This window comes from Amphiura filiformis, chromosome 5 (assembly GCF_039555335.1).
Source record: "Amphiura filiformis chromosome 5, Afil_fr2py, whole genome shotgun sequence".
Classification (NCBI taxonomy): Eukaryota; Metazoa; Echinodermata; class Ophiuroidea; order Amphilepidida; family Amphiuridae; genus Amphiura; species Amphiura filiformis.
Window position 1 is genome coordinate 59,539,226 of NC_092632.1, and position 13,639 is coordinate 59,552,864.

The 13,639-nt window shown below is 35.3% G+C and overlaps 2 protein-coding genes across 2 annotated transcripts in view; one reads left to right on the forward strand and one right to left on the reverse strand.

The window, feature by feature from the left end:
• The window catches only part of LOC140153457 (uncharacterized), a 33,655-nt gene extending 21,799 nt beyond the window's left edge, over positions 1–11,856 (reverse strand). Inside the window, exons 1-4 of the mRNA XM_072176214.1 lie at positions 11,685–11,856; positions 5,204–5,292; positions 4,927–4,987; positions 3,834–3,908 (exon numbers count right to left, since the gene is read on the reverse strand). Of these exons, the coding sequence (XP_072032315.1) occupies positions 3,834–3,908; positions 4,927–4,987; positions 5,204–5,292; positions 11,685–11,747 (288 nt within the window). The 5' untranslated portion in view covers positions 11,748–11,856. The remainder of the gene's footprint in view (positions 1–3,833; positions 3,909–4,926; positions 4,988–5,203; positions 5,293–11,684) is intronic.
• A 219-nt stretch (positions 11,857–12,075) lies between these two features.
• Positions 12,076–13,639, forward strand: part of LOC140153454 (coiled-coil domain-containing protein 170-like) — a 31,996-nt gene continuing 30,432 nt past the window's right edge. The window contains exon 1 of the mRNA XM_072176211.1: positions 12,076–12,364. Within this exon, the coding sequence (XP_072032312.1) occupies positions 12,173–12,364 (192 nt within the window). The 5' untranslated portion in view covers positions 12,076–12,172. The remainder of the gene's footprint in view (positions 12,365–13,639) is intronic.

Below are 13,639 nucleotides of genomic sequence, written 5' to 3' on the forward strand. Positions count from 1 at the left end.
TACAGATTTTTTTCCCAAAAAGACCTATTTTTGTTTGTTTTGGGAAATACGAAAGGTCAAAATTTTCAATTGATCGTCTGCTTTTCATCCCACTTACATACACTTTAAGTATAAATCATCAGATTTATAAAGTTTATTTCGAGTACTGTTAAATATCAAAAATATCAATTTTTAATCATTTGCCATAAAATGTGTATTACATTGCAAATTTCAAAAAATCAAAATTATTTGATATCAGAAGGACATTCTTCGTATTCAGAATGCAATTTGATATGTCTGATGTGCTAGTGCAAAAGATGGACCAGACATAGTCTACTTCAAGGGTTAGATTTTATAGCTCAAAGATTCCCTTAATGGTGCACATGGGCTCTTTTGACATGGGTAAATTTCATGTGCAATAGAGAGCTCCCTCCTCTAAAAATCTCAACAAGAATTGAGAGTCCATGCTCTTATTTGCTGGTGGAAATTTTACAGGAGGGCACTTTTAGTTTGTGCCCAAAATTCTAGTTATGTCAAGGGAGCCCATATGGTATTGGCAGTTGTTTTGCTCTCAATGTACCTGTAAGGAATGGACCAGTGCTATACATGTTCATCTTCCTTTGTGGGTGTTGCTTGTGCATTACCTACTTAATATTTAAAGATTTTACTCTGTAGAACCATGTAAATGTACAATGTAGTGTAAACTTGCCAGGACAGATAACGCTTATGATTTCAAATACTATTGTAAATTAAGTCACCAAGCAAGTATTTTCCTGTTAATGATTCTTGCATATTGCGTTGCAACTAAATTCTCATCAAATTATTTTGCAATGTTTTAATCACTTTATTTTAACAATTTTGGATTACTTGTGAATTTATTTCTAGGTTTTTCTTTTTTTATAGTTTTTGGGCTGTTCAACCATAAAGAACTTGGTTATAAGTCGATAGTCCAAAGGGTCTTTACTCTAAAAACCCAATAACTTAGTTATAAACCCTTATCCTGATCTAACCCTAACACACATCATTATTTACCCATTACCAACTTCAAAATCATTTGCTATATTACCAGAGCTCCAAAACTATAGATGGGGTAGTTCAAATCTCAAATACTTTTGGACGATACGCAATGCACTGTGGGAAGCTTTAGCTAAACCTTCCCACAGTGCATTGCGTAGCGTCCAAAATGGTGACTTCCAAAGGTGCCCTGCACCTAACCTTAGCCCAAATCCTAAACCTAACTCTAAACATAATCCTGACACTAATCCTAACTCTGACTATAACCCTAGCCTAACCTTATCCCTAACACAACCCCTAACCCTAACCTAAAAAATACCTAAACCCTACATTTTCAGATAAATGACCCTTCGGACTATGACATCGGGTCAAATCTGTGCTACATACCCATTCTCTGGGTAAAAACAGTTTAAATGTACAACTTTTTAAATGAAACAAAAATCACAATAAATACACTCTGTATAGTAAAACAAGAAACCAAGATCATCATGATCCTGTCTGACATACAGACCAGGACAAAATTACCCCTTTTCAGCAGTTTCAAGAATCTGACAAAATCAATTGTTTTAATCACATTTTTATTACAACATATTCCACAGCATATCTGATAGTTTAGAGAGTGACAGGACTGGCAAAATTGGCTACTAAGTCATTATACCAATATAATGTGAGGTTGAAGTTCATGCTTGAACAAAACTGTTAAAAACTAGTGGGATGGATATATTCTATTCAAATTTGTTAGAAATAGAACTTCTGTAAATTTATGATTTTACATTTATGTATCTTAAAATTTGCGCAAAGAAGAACCAATATATATTGAAAGTGATTTGGTAAAAGATGTTGGATTTTATTAAATCTTTTTGGCATAACAACTACAGAAAATTTTGCATGATCACTCCATTAATAGACCTTTTCAAACCGATTCATTCCAATTAAACCCAAGCATGAAATAATTTCCCCTGATCGTGTTTGCATAAAATTACCTCTTCAGCATCATGTACAGTGCAAAATTCCAATGTATAACAGGCATCATAACCACTATGAGGTACGGTCAATTATGGATGGGAGAGGTACTTTTGCCATGGATACACAATGTGCAATCAGCATGTGGTAGTACATGTGTATGTCTTGTGTAAGAGACTGACTTGTGGAAGAGGTGATGCATATTTTGACGTTCTGTAAAAAAAATCTAACCAACAAAAAATGACAAATATTTGATCATTTCTTCCCAGTAGTATCATATTGTGAAAATAGCTGAGGTGTTAGCTCAATATGCTAGAAAAATATTTAAACTGATGACCCCATGTTCACATTGGCTAAATAAGCTGTATTTTCGCACAAAAATGCACCATAATTGGATTCATGACATTTCCTGTCCACCAATTTGACCCCCTAGCTTCCGATCTTGATTTGAAATGGTCTATTAATTTACTTTGAGATGTACTGTAGTGTATAATATTAGTGTTTGGGTTTATGATCAGTGATCACTATGACACAGGTTTAGTGTTCATAAGACACAATTTTATATGATACCGTATATATATGTCAATGTTTGAGAATTTATGATTCACATGAATTTTTCAATAAAATGATAAAATGATAATTTTCTTGTGAAACATGTGCAATATTGGGCATATATCTTTTCAACACGAAGGTATTCAAATAATAGTATTAATAACATGGTCAAACCTAGTAAATGTTATTTTGAACTGGGTGCATATTATGAAACATATTTTGTGGTTGTAACATGTAGATTAAGCAACAATTTAATTGGACAAAAAACCTGTTTTTAATATATCTATTTCCATACTTAGAAACTTATTGTTGTTAATATCCCAGTTGCTCCTTCATGTAATTATTTCGTGTAAGCTAATCCTAACCCTAACCCTAAGCCAAAGCTAACCCTAATCCTAACCCTGACCATGCGTCACCTACGAGTCTACTGCAGTGTACCGAGGCACACCATAGTCTGGTAGTTTGATGGTTCTTCAGTGGAAGTAATGTACAGTAGCAACATCCTTGGTGTATAGTATACCCATGTGTCAGCAGTGAAGTAGCAGTGAAGGTACTCTCCTGCAGAGTTACTCCATCACCAAAAGCCTTTGATAATAAAGTTCATTGACTTCAAGGCGCACACTCCCATGGTACGACTACATGGTCTTACCAAGACAGCAGTCTGCAGAATTACCGATTGGCCCATGGTTTAAATGTGAAATGTCATGTGCGTGTCCTTGTTTGTCGGTAAACACATACGCACCCACCCCTGTCTGTGTTTGCCTCCAAACGTGGACATTGTGTTTTGCTATCTAGCCGAGGACGTGTGTATGATGATTTCATCGCCTAACCGTGGACTAAAATGGCGGATTTTTTGTGTGTATAATACGAAACGGAATTTTAGCCATCACCCTGCGGACGGTAGTTTTTACACGTGTGGTCCTCGGTTTCAGGCAAATAGCGTTTAAAGCATCTAGCATACATTTGAGGTCTTTTGCAGCAGTTTGAGACCGAGGACAGTCCTCGGTTGGAAGTAGGTCCACAGTTTAGGGTGACAAATCTTGTGTGTGTCCTCGTTTGTTGGCAAACACGTACGCTTGTATGACCCCCAAGTGTGGAGTTTGTGTGAGATTCCAACCGTGGAGTTTCACACACACACCCCTACAAAATTGACTTACTGTGGAGGTTTGCATCACAAAATTGGAGGTGTTATACACCTCTCTATGGCTCTGACACTGTTTTTCTCCAGCCGTGGAGCACCACCTTTGCAATAAGGCTCCACAGTTGGAATGCACAACTCCACAACTTGAATGTAGATGCAACACACACCACACACACACAATTACCTTGAATGACTCTACTCGGTGGATTTCTTCTTCTTTAGCTTCTTCAAAACGATTCACTGACATGCCTTCTTTGCCCTTGAGAACAAAAAAAATATATAATATGATGATATTGCCACTGTTTATCATAATATCATTAAAAACATAATTTATAATGAATAACACAGCTAATTCCTTTTTATCATTAAAAAATACACTTATTATAACTAACACAGGTAATTCCCAGTTTCCGCTTTTAAATAGGGATCATTTTCAAATTTCAAAGGATCATTTTCAAATTACTTTTGTTTGCTTGTATGTCTTCACAACCAAGAACCAACATATAATTTGTTAAATTGCTTATCACTATATGTTCCAAAGAGACAAATCTGATCTTGCAATGATTATCTTTGTCTTGACTATCCCATGGCTAGATCTTAGCTAGTGATAGAACTTTCACAGTTTTTGCATCAAAAGTATGGAATAAGCTCCCTGTCTATATTAGACAATCTTCACCAACAAATATATTCAAGAAAGCGCTTAAAATTTATTTGTTCCCTTAACATGTTCTTATTGGTATTGTACTTTGTATTTTAAGATGCACCTTCAAATGTAGTTTCAAGTTATTAAGGTATTTTGTAAGCGTTCTGAGCCTTTTGGAAATGGCGCAAATGCTCTTTGTATTGTAATATTTTATATCATGTACATACATTGTACATTATTTTGTGGTTCATGACTACCCCACAAAAATAACCCTTCAGAATTCACATACTGATGATATCACAAAGTCAAAGAAGCTTGTGCTTAGATCTATATTTGGTAATTCAAGAATTGTTCTTGATTTTGTGCATAGTTGTATAAAACACTAATAAGCTTAAATTATTTTCTGTTTATTCCTTTGCATAGCTGTCCTCTCATAAACATGTAAAGCTGATTCATCACATTCTTTCAAGACAACACTTTAGAAGAAATGCTTCAACAACAACAAATAACATCAAGGAGCAAGAGCACATAGCTTTTTAAAAGCAGCAGCTGTTATATACTGGTAACATGTTGTTCTTGTCCAATCCAATAGTGTACTTATTAAATAATGTATTTAATTAGTGTTAAAATTTACCTTTGATAGTTTATTGACTTTCTGCACCAGTTTATTCAGCTTCTTATATAGATCTTGACATCTGAAAGTAAGATTCACGAGAAAAGGAAAAATGGAATCACTGTACTGTTTCTACACAATAATTTAAAACTTTGATTCAAATAACATTTGTTTGACAACATACACAAAGCAACCTCTCGGCATGTCACATTTTGAATCTGACCTCTTCAGTTAGCATTTTCAAATCAATTCATTTACTTTCTACCAGAAGAAGTCATTATCAGGATCTCTGACTCACCTTGTATTCAATTTCTTCATCCGTGGTTCTCTGTCTTTAAGGGTTGCGTCATCCAGTACTCCTTGACATTCCAAGATGAATGCATCAAGCTGGAAAATAGAAATAGAAAAAATTCTTATTGTTCTTGTTTATGTGAGCATGTTGTTGGCCCGGTTTGTTAGGGTGGTTAAAAAAGATGGAGCATTGCCCAGGACTACTGGTTGGCATCCACAGCGATATAGAATAAAAACTAGATAACTAAAGGACCAATCACAGACGAGCTAGCTGGAGGAATGGCGACAATTATGCTAATTAGGAGATTGTTGTTTATGTCTGTGACGTCATTTTTTGCCAAAAATTTTTGTGCCGAAAAATGACGAACAATTTCAGTTTTCTTTCAATTACTGTTTGTGAAAAACCATATAGCTGTGGAGTTAGTCCAATATGTTAGGAAAATATTCAAACCGATGACCCCATGTTGACACTGGCTAAATAAGCTGTATTTTCACTCGTAAGGGTGACCGTGACAGTCACTGTTGCAATTTCGTCATTTTCTCGTACACAATACCAGACTGTTTAATGGGTTCTGTAGGGGCTACTAAAGCACTCCTAAGCGTATTTTGAGGTTTGAAGCTGGTAGACACTCCAGCAAACAGTCTGGTATTGTGTACGAGATCACTTGCGCTGATTGTGATGCTAGTTATATTGGCGAGTCAGCCAGGAAGCTCGAGAAAAGGATCAGTGAACATAAATCCACCGCTGGCAGTTCCAAATCAGCTGTCAGGGAACATGTCGTAAGATCAAAAGGACACCAGATTGACTGGGAAAATGTAAAAGTTCTTGAACGGGAGCAAAAGGAATATTCCCGTAGAGTTCTGGAAGCTATACACATAAGGACTCAGAAACCAAGACTGAATCGTGACAAAGGTCTAGAAATAAACCCCATCTGGGATAACTTGCTGATGCCCAGGGGGGGCGGCGCTACATCGTAACATCCTATGACGTCATCCTGTCAATCATATGACGTCATCAGTGAGAGATATCCCGATTGTAGACAAGATATCATCACAGCATCACCATCTGCTGAAGACGCTAGTCGAACTAGTGAAAAACGTTCCAGGTGAGCGAAAAATAGTGTAGTGTTGAAGTTAAACTCTTTAATCATGGTATATATTGTTACAGTAATTCTTCCAGATTTTTCACAAAATAGGTCAGAACAGCTCTACCCCATGACACTGTTTTTCCACCTTGCCTTAAGGGGGTACTACATCCCTGGCCAATTTTGTGCCTATTTTTGCATTTTTCTCAAAAATTATAGTGCATTGGTGATATGTATATTATAGGGGCAAAGACTACAACTACTGCATTGAAAATTCAGCAACTCACAGCAAGTAGTTATTGATTTATTGATCAAATATTGGTTTTCAACTCCACAACTGTTGTCTGTGTTGAAATAAAAAATTCCAGCGCAGTAGTTGTTTGCACCTGTTTCTGAACATGTAACATGGAAATGAAAAAAAAAATTATCATAGCGGCTGGAGATGGAATATCAGTATATCACAGCAAAAATACACTTTGATTCGGTAAAACGATCTAACTTGAAATTTGGACATTTTGAGATAAATCCATATTTTTGGTAATATGAGGGTGCTCTTTCCATTGGTGACATCCTTAAATCATCACCATGCTTCGTTTTAAAGATAGCAGAACCTATCTGGACACTTTTTTGTCACTTTCCGTGTATTTAATATGGTAAAAAGTTAGATCATTTTACCGCATTAGCCAAGATCCCCTAGAGAGCGCCAGAACACATTAATGATAATACGGCAAAACAACCTATCTCAAGATAGATCATTTTACCAAATAAATGAGTCTCGCTTTGTTTATTTTTGTTACAAGGTTAAACAATGCAAAAGAATCTAACTCCCTAAAAATGGTTGTTATTTCAAAATTACTCAACCAAATTAGCCAAACTTTTGCAAATAATAAGATTTTCTAAGATATTAGATGTGTTTAATAATTTATTTTATACAAAAAGAAAAACGTCAAGTGTTCAAACTTTTTCTCAAAACAGCGATTTTCAAGTTAGATCATTTTACCAAATCAGGGCTGAACAGCTTTCAAGGGATTGCCGTTCTCTGATCATGGCATACCAGTTACCACCATGTTTCCGGGTATGATTAATCATGAATTTCAGATGGACGCACAATCTGTTTTTACAACCTTGTCTGCAAACTTGCGTCAAAGCAGATGCACATTTTTTAGTTAGGTATAACATGCAAACCTTATTAACATTTGCTAGTCAGCCAAATTGATCCTAAAACACAATACAAATATTATCCGAACGAAATTCAAATTTGACGATATCTTTGCCAAACGAATTAAGGGATCTAGAATGAGCGTTTATGGCGTTTCGACAGTATTTTTTGTGGGACATGAGAGCACTCAGACGATCGAATTGCATTCTGAATACTGAAGCATGTCTTTCTGATATCAAATAATTTTCATTTTTGAAATTCACGATATAATACAAATTTTATGACAAATTATTAAAATTTGATATTTTTCAAATTTTTGATATATGGCCGCGTGTCTTAAGTTGGGAACCTTTTGCGTGACACCGACAAAATTCAAGAAATATACGCCTTTTTTGATTCAAACGTTTGCTACGCAAGAACTAAACATCTCACCCTATTAAAAGTATACATATTTTTGAAGCTTTTGCTCCAAGGAATTCAAAAATGACATTATTTTCTTGATAGGGGTAAGGGTTAAGAAGTTACAAGTACAAATATCGGTGATTTTTCCATAAAAAAGTGTATGACTCAAAAAATTTGGTCCACTGATGAGATACATCCTAGAGTAAAATCTATGCCAGAATTGGATTATTCAAGGTAAGAGCATTCTAAATATGTATAGTTTTACAGGTATCCCTATATAATCGTGATACATGAGGAGGAAAATTACCTTCATAAAATTTGCTGTAAAAATCGTCACATTGTTATTTCAGCATAACGTGTCTAGGAAAATCATGTCCAGAGTGCTTTCTAGTTATACACACATGCTCTCTAAACATCAAAAACATGAAAAATACAAGGCATAACTATGAGCCTGTCTAACATGCTTTAATCCTCAGTTTTTATCCATCTTGTTTATCCTAGCTGAATCAAAGCGCAGTCACCATAATGAACACAAAATGTCTTCATGGTCTGCATTTTGAAGAACACAATAATTTGCTTTTTTCTTGCTCTGTGAAAGGTCAATACCAACATAATAATAATATTGTACAATATTTTGCTTTGGTACAATGGCTGGTCTTTCATCTACTTTCAAACACCCTTCTCTTGTAGTCACTTGATAATTATGAGTGAAATTCCATAGCCGAGGAGTTGCTGCTTCCTGGCTTGATCTGCAATCGACATTTTTAATGTATGATTATAGTCAGAATGAACAAAAGCTACTTTGACTGTAATAATGCCTTCTGATGCAACTTTAAAACAAGTGGTAATCATATGAATCACTTGATGGTTCAATGGCAATTACTGATCCTTGGCAATAATGTTTGCCATTTCTTCAGTTTCAATGACACTTTTTTGTTGGTGCTTTAGATGTAGAAGACTTTTGATCTTTGCTGGTGTCTGATTCTGCAAACCTTACAAGCATGAAAATCAGTTTATAAACATGTCATACAATAACATGACAGCTCTCTGACATTCAGTTATCCATCACAGTTAACAAATGCTACAGAGCGGAGTTTCCGAGTGTTTGGAACTGTTATGGGCCATTACTTTTAGTTCTTGACACTGTGTCAACTCTGTTCCTGGACTTATGATAATTAAATTATCAGTTACATTAGGCGAAGTAAAAAATAAAACATGTTTCACGTCCGGGTTTTCGAAAAAAAGGAGGAAGAGGGGGCTTTTTATTTTCTATTTTTTATCACAGAATTGGTGTAAATACCCATACTTAGAGCTGTTTTAGCGTACAATTCGTACATACAATAATGCCTGGAAAAGGAGGAGGCCCTTTTTTATTTGTTGTTCTGAGAGTTACACCCCTCTAATGATCACAAAACCTTCCTAAAATGTTTCTTGTATCTTAACAAGGCTATAGAAAGCATCCCAACTTCCTAGACATATTTTTTGAAAAGTTATAACTGAATTTCAAAAAATAAAAATTTATTTTCGAAAACCTCAAAAAATGAAGCGGGAGGGGACGTGAAACATGTTTTTTTTTTTATTTGGCCTTAAACAATGTTGCATTTTATTTTTAATATTATTAATTGCTTAACAATACAAGCATAAATGAGAGGGAGTGTAATGTTTGACCTGTAGGACAATGTAGTTTTTCAAAGTAGTTCATACAATTTCTAATGATCAAACTTGTTTTTGATGGCAAAATTATTTTAGCCTTTGCTAATTAACAACTCGTTAAGTGTCATTAATCTAATAATTTAGAACATTACAGGCCAACAATTTGTTTAATTCTTTATTAATTACTTGCTTCTAAAATACAGCATTAATGATGGGTGGATATTTGGCTTCTATCACAGTGGTTCAAACTCCCAACACAATTTCTGAATGTCGGAGCTTTTGTCGCATCATCGTTTTACTCTTAATTAGCAGCTCGTTAAGTGTCATTAATCTGTATAATTAAAGTAAAATTCATAAAATATTACAGCAGAACTATTAAGAAGTCCATTCAAATACATCTATTAACCACAAAATATTAAATTACTAACAATTTCGAGTGGATCATAGTTGGTACCTATAAAAATTCATTTTTCCCATAGAGATTACATTGTACCGTGTCCGAAGATCCGTGTCCGTGATCCTCCCACTTTGCACTTCGTTAACTTATTGGTCCGTAAAATTAATTAGCAATGTCGTATTACTTTTCTTTTGGTATCATGTTCAAGCAGAATAAATTAGCTTTCAAATGAATGTAAACTTGAAGGATTATGATGCTGTCTTCATAGTCTAATTAAAGAGAAAAGTTGAAATTTTCAGTCAAAGTGTCACACCTCCCACTTTTCCAGGGTCCCAAGTCAAGACACACGGCCATATAACAGTCCTCGAAATGAATTTTATAAATCTAATGATACATTCTTAAAGTGTATGTAGCTGGGAGGAAAAGCCGACGATCAATTGAAAAATTAGACCTTTTATATTGAAGATATGGATTTTTTTCCCAAAAAGACCCATTTTTTTTGGTGTTTTGGGAAAAAATCCATATCTTCAATACTGTAAAAGGTCAAAATTTTCAATTGATCGTCAGCTTTTCATCCCACCTACATACACTTTAAGTATAAATCATCAGATTTATAAAGTTTACTTCAAGTACTGTTAAATATCAAAAATATCAATTTTTAATGATTTGCCATAAAATGTGTATTACATTGCTAATTTCAAAAATCAAAATTATTTGATATCAGAAGGACATTCTTCAGTATTCAGAATGCAATTGATATGTCTGATGTGCTCTAATGTCCCACAATAAATACTGTCCAAACGTTCATACCCCTTCCCTTAACCTGCAAGAAATTTTTGGTACATAAACATCATGTAACCAGAGGCTTCCAGTGGTATAAAAATCTTAACTTTTTTTGAAAAAAGTGGGGGGGGATGAGGCTGTGGATTAGTCCTAAACCTTAAATATCATTTTCCGAGGCGCGGAAGTACCCCAAATTGGTGTTTATGACTTTGTTTAGGGCTTTAATTTGATAAAGACGTAGAACTAAGGAAGAAGAAGAAGAAAGGACATATCTGTCAGTGTCAGTGAAAACTAACATTTTATACAAAAAAAATACAAATAAATATACAGTGTCAGTGACAGCAGTGTTCGAAATAGCACATATGCATACATGCACAGATGCATGTAACTTTGCCTCTGTGCATGTAGAATTTTGCCTGTGCATGTTAAATTTTGTGAAAATCAGCCAATTTTTTGGAAAAAAATCAGAGTTGTGCATGTAAGTTTTATTTTGTATTTCGACCCCTGAGTGACAGTGTGACGTGTGATGTAGGTATGCTAGGTGAATTCAAATTTGCCATCAAACTGCATCAATTTATATATCAAATTAAAGCCCTTGTCGAGTAAACAAAGCCAAAACTGAAAACCCTTTTTTCATAGCACTTTCCGTAGCAAAGTTACATCTTGTCAAAGATTGATTTTCATCAAACAATGTCAAAAAGATTCAGCTAGCAAAATTCCCCAAAACGGCATTTCAGGGGTGTTTCTAGATCTTTTGTCTCATTATGATAGCAGGTTTTGTTAATATTACTGCTATCAAAATCCTCTAAAATTCCACGAGCGAGTGTCTTATCACCATAAAAAATCATATATTTGGGTCAAGTGAAGTATAGAAAACATATTTATGTAGGTTTCCTTTTTCGGCCAGTTGTTTTAAATTTCTATGTAAAAATGCATTGACATTTTCGGCGAATTTGGCTGACTAGCAAATGTGTTTGCCTGTGTGATGTATGTTAAGGCATAAGCTTACCTCTTTTTTCAAGGCATCACCGTCGCCTTGGACACTCTTCAATGGGCTCTTGGATTTCAGCATCTTGTTGGTCAGGTGCAGATCTCATGCATTCTAAAATAAAATGTAAAATTACTTGAAAAATCACCAAAACATTGCGTTCATATTTCCTTTAAAAAAATTGTTTACATGAACCGCCATGTTTTTGTTATTGCTTTGAATGAAAATTCCTTCCAAAATAGGTGAACCCATAGCGCAAATTCCCGGATTTAGCAGGTGGATATGTGAAGTATTCCCTGTAAGCTTATTTTCCGTGTTGAACGACCGATACATACGTGACTGGAAACCAGCCAGACGTTATTTACTCAATTGGTAAATATTGCAGTTGCCAATGCCAACAAAGTTGAAATACCACGCCGATTTTTGTGTGACTGCTAAGCGAATGCAGCGATCGTTGTTGTTAAATTATATTTATAATACATTGTAGACATTAAACCACATTGTAAATTATGACTTCCTATTTCGATAAAGATAAATTTGAGCGTAGTTTACCGAGGATATCATCAGCAAGTCGAGCTACAGATCGAAGCCTGACATTACTTGACGATGAGATTGAGAGACTGCGGCATAACCATTCAGCACCAGCGTTTGGTTCCTATTCACCAGCACCACCAGGACATTCCAAGAAGGCGGTACAAGATGTAAGTATTACTGTTTACATTGACTGACTTATACTTCTTCTGTATGCTATTATGTTGTTTTAGAAGACTGCGATCAGAGTTGTTTTGAAATTTCAGGGATTGCCTTTTTGCCTAGTACAACAAGTCATAGGCCTACCAGGGGCGTGCCAAGAAAGCGGGACGTACCAGGGCTGGCACTCATTGGGCGTGAGTCTCACACATTCGGTCACTTTCTCACGGTCTCACGCCAATGTAGTATAATCTCACGCCAAGGTAGTAAATCTCATGCAAAAAGCTGGACAATTCATGAGTAAAATCTCACGTAGGGCCTATCATCAAAATAGTTTTTTGTCCCTAAATCCCCCCTCCGTCATTTGCCTATATACGATGATCCACCCAAAAATAAAAATCATCGTACAGATCATTGTACTAGGCCTATCCCATGATCCCAAGGTGCTATCCCGAGGGGGCACAGCCCCAAGAGATATTCCGAAGTCCAAAAGGCAAGCACAATGTTTTTATATATTTCACATGTTTAGACGAATCATTCACAACCGTCACTTTTCACTTTTTTTAATTCCATCCACTGCATCATGTCCCGTTTTCTTCTTTAAAATTTGGAAACAAAATACAATTTTGATGTTAAGGTTACACGAAGAAACGTATAAAAAACGTATAAAAGACGTATAAAGTTGTTCTCTAAAACCGCGTTTTCTCAGCAATCAAATATCCCAGTGAGTCAAATGTTGGTGCATGGATGTATCTTTACATTATTTTTGTGTGTTTATAAAAAATTTTAGAATCCGTTTGAAAATCCTTCGTTTAAATCATTTTTACGCACCATGTTCACAAGATCAAAAACACGTTCCATGCAGTTTTTTTTCAAATGTTCGCTCCGTATAAAACCACGCCGAGTGATTGTTTTCTCCTTTTTTGTATTGTACTACAAATCGATTAAAGAAATAATGTTGCCATGGGGAAGAACCAAATACAGTACCGATCAAATTTAAAAAGCCCGTTTTGGGGAACATTTTCGAGAATCTTGTCTGAGAAAAAACTGTTTTGTGAAATTATCGATATCTTGATAACGGGCGTTAATTTAGACATCTGAATACCTACATTATTTCTCAACATTCTGCCAATTGCTATCCCATTTGATTTTCACTCCAAATTGAAGCTAGTATTGCAAAAACGAGGTTTTTCCTCCATCAGTTCGTTCAAAATTTCAGCGCCGACATGCGTGTTTATTCTAAGAGCCATTGTGCGGACGCGATTGTAATCAAGTAATTACATCAA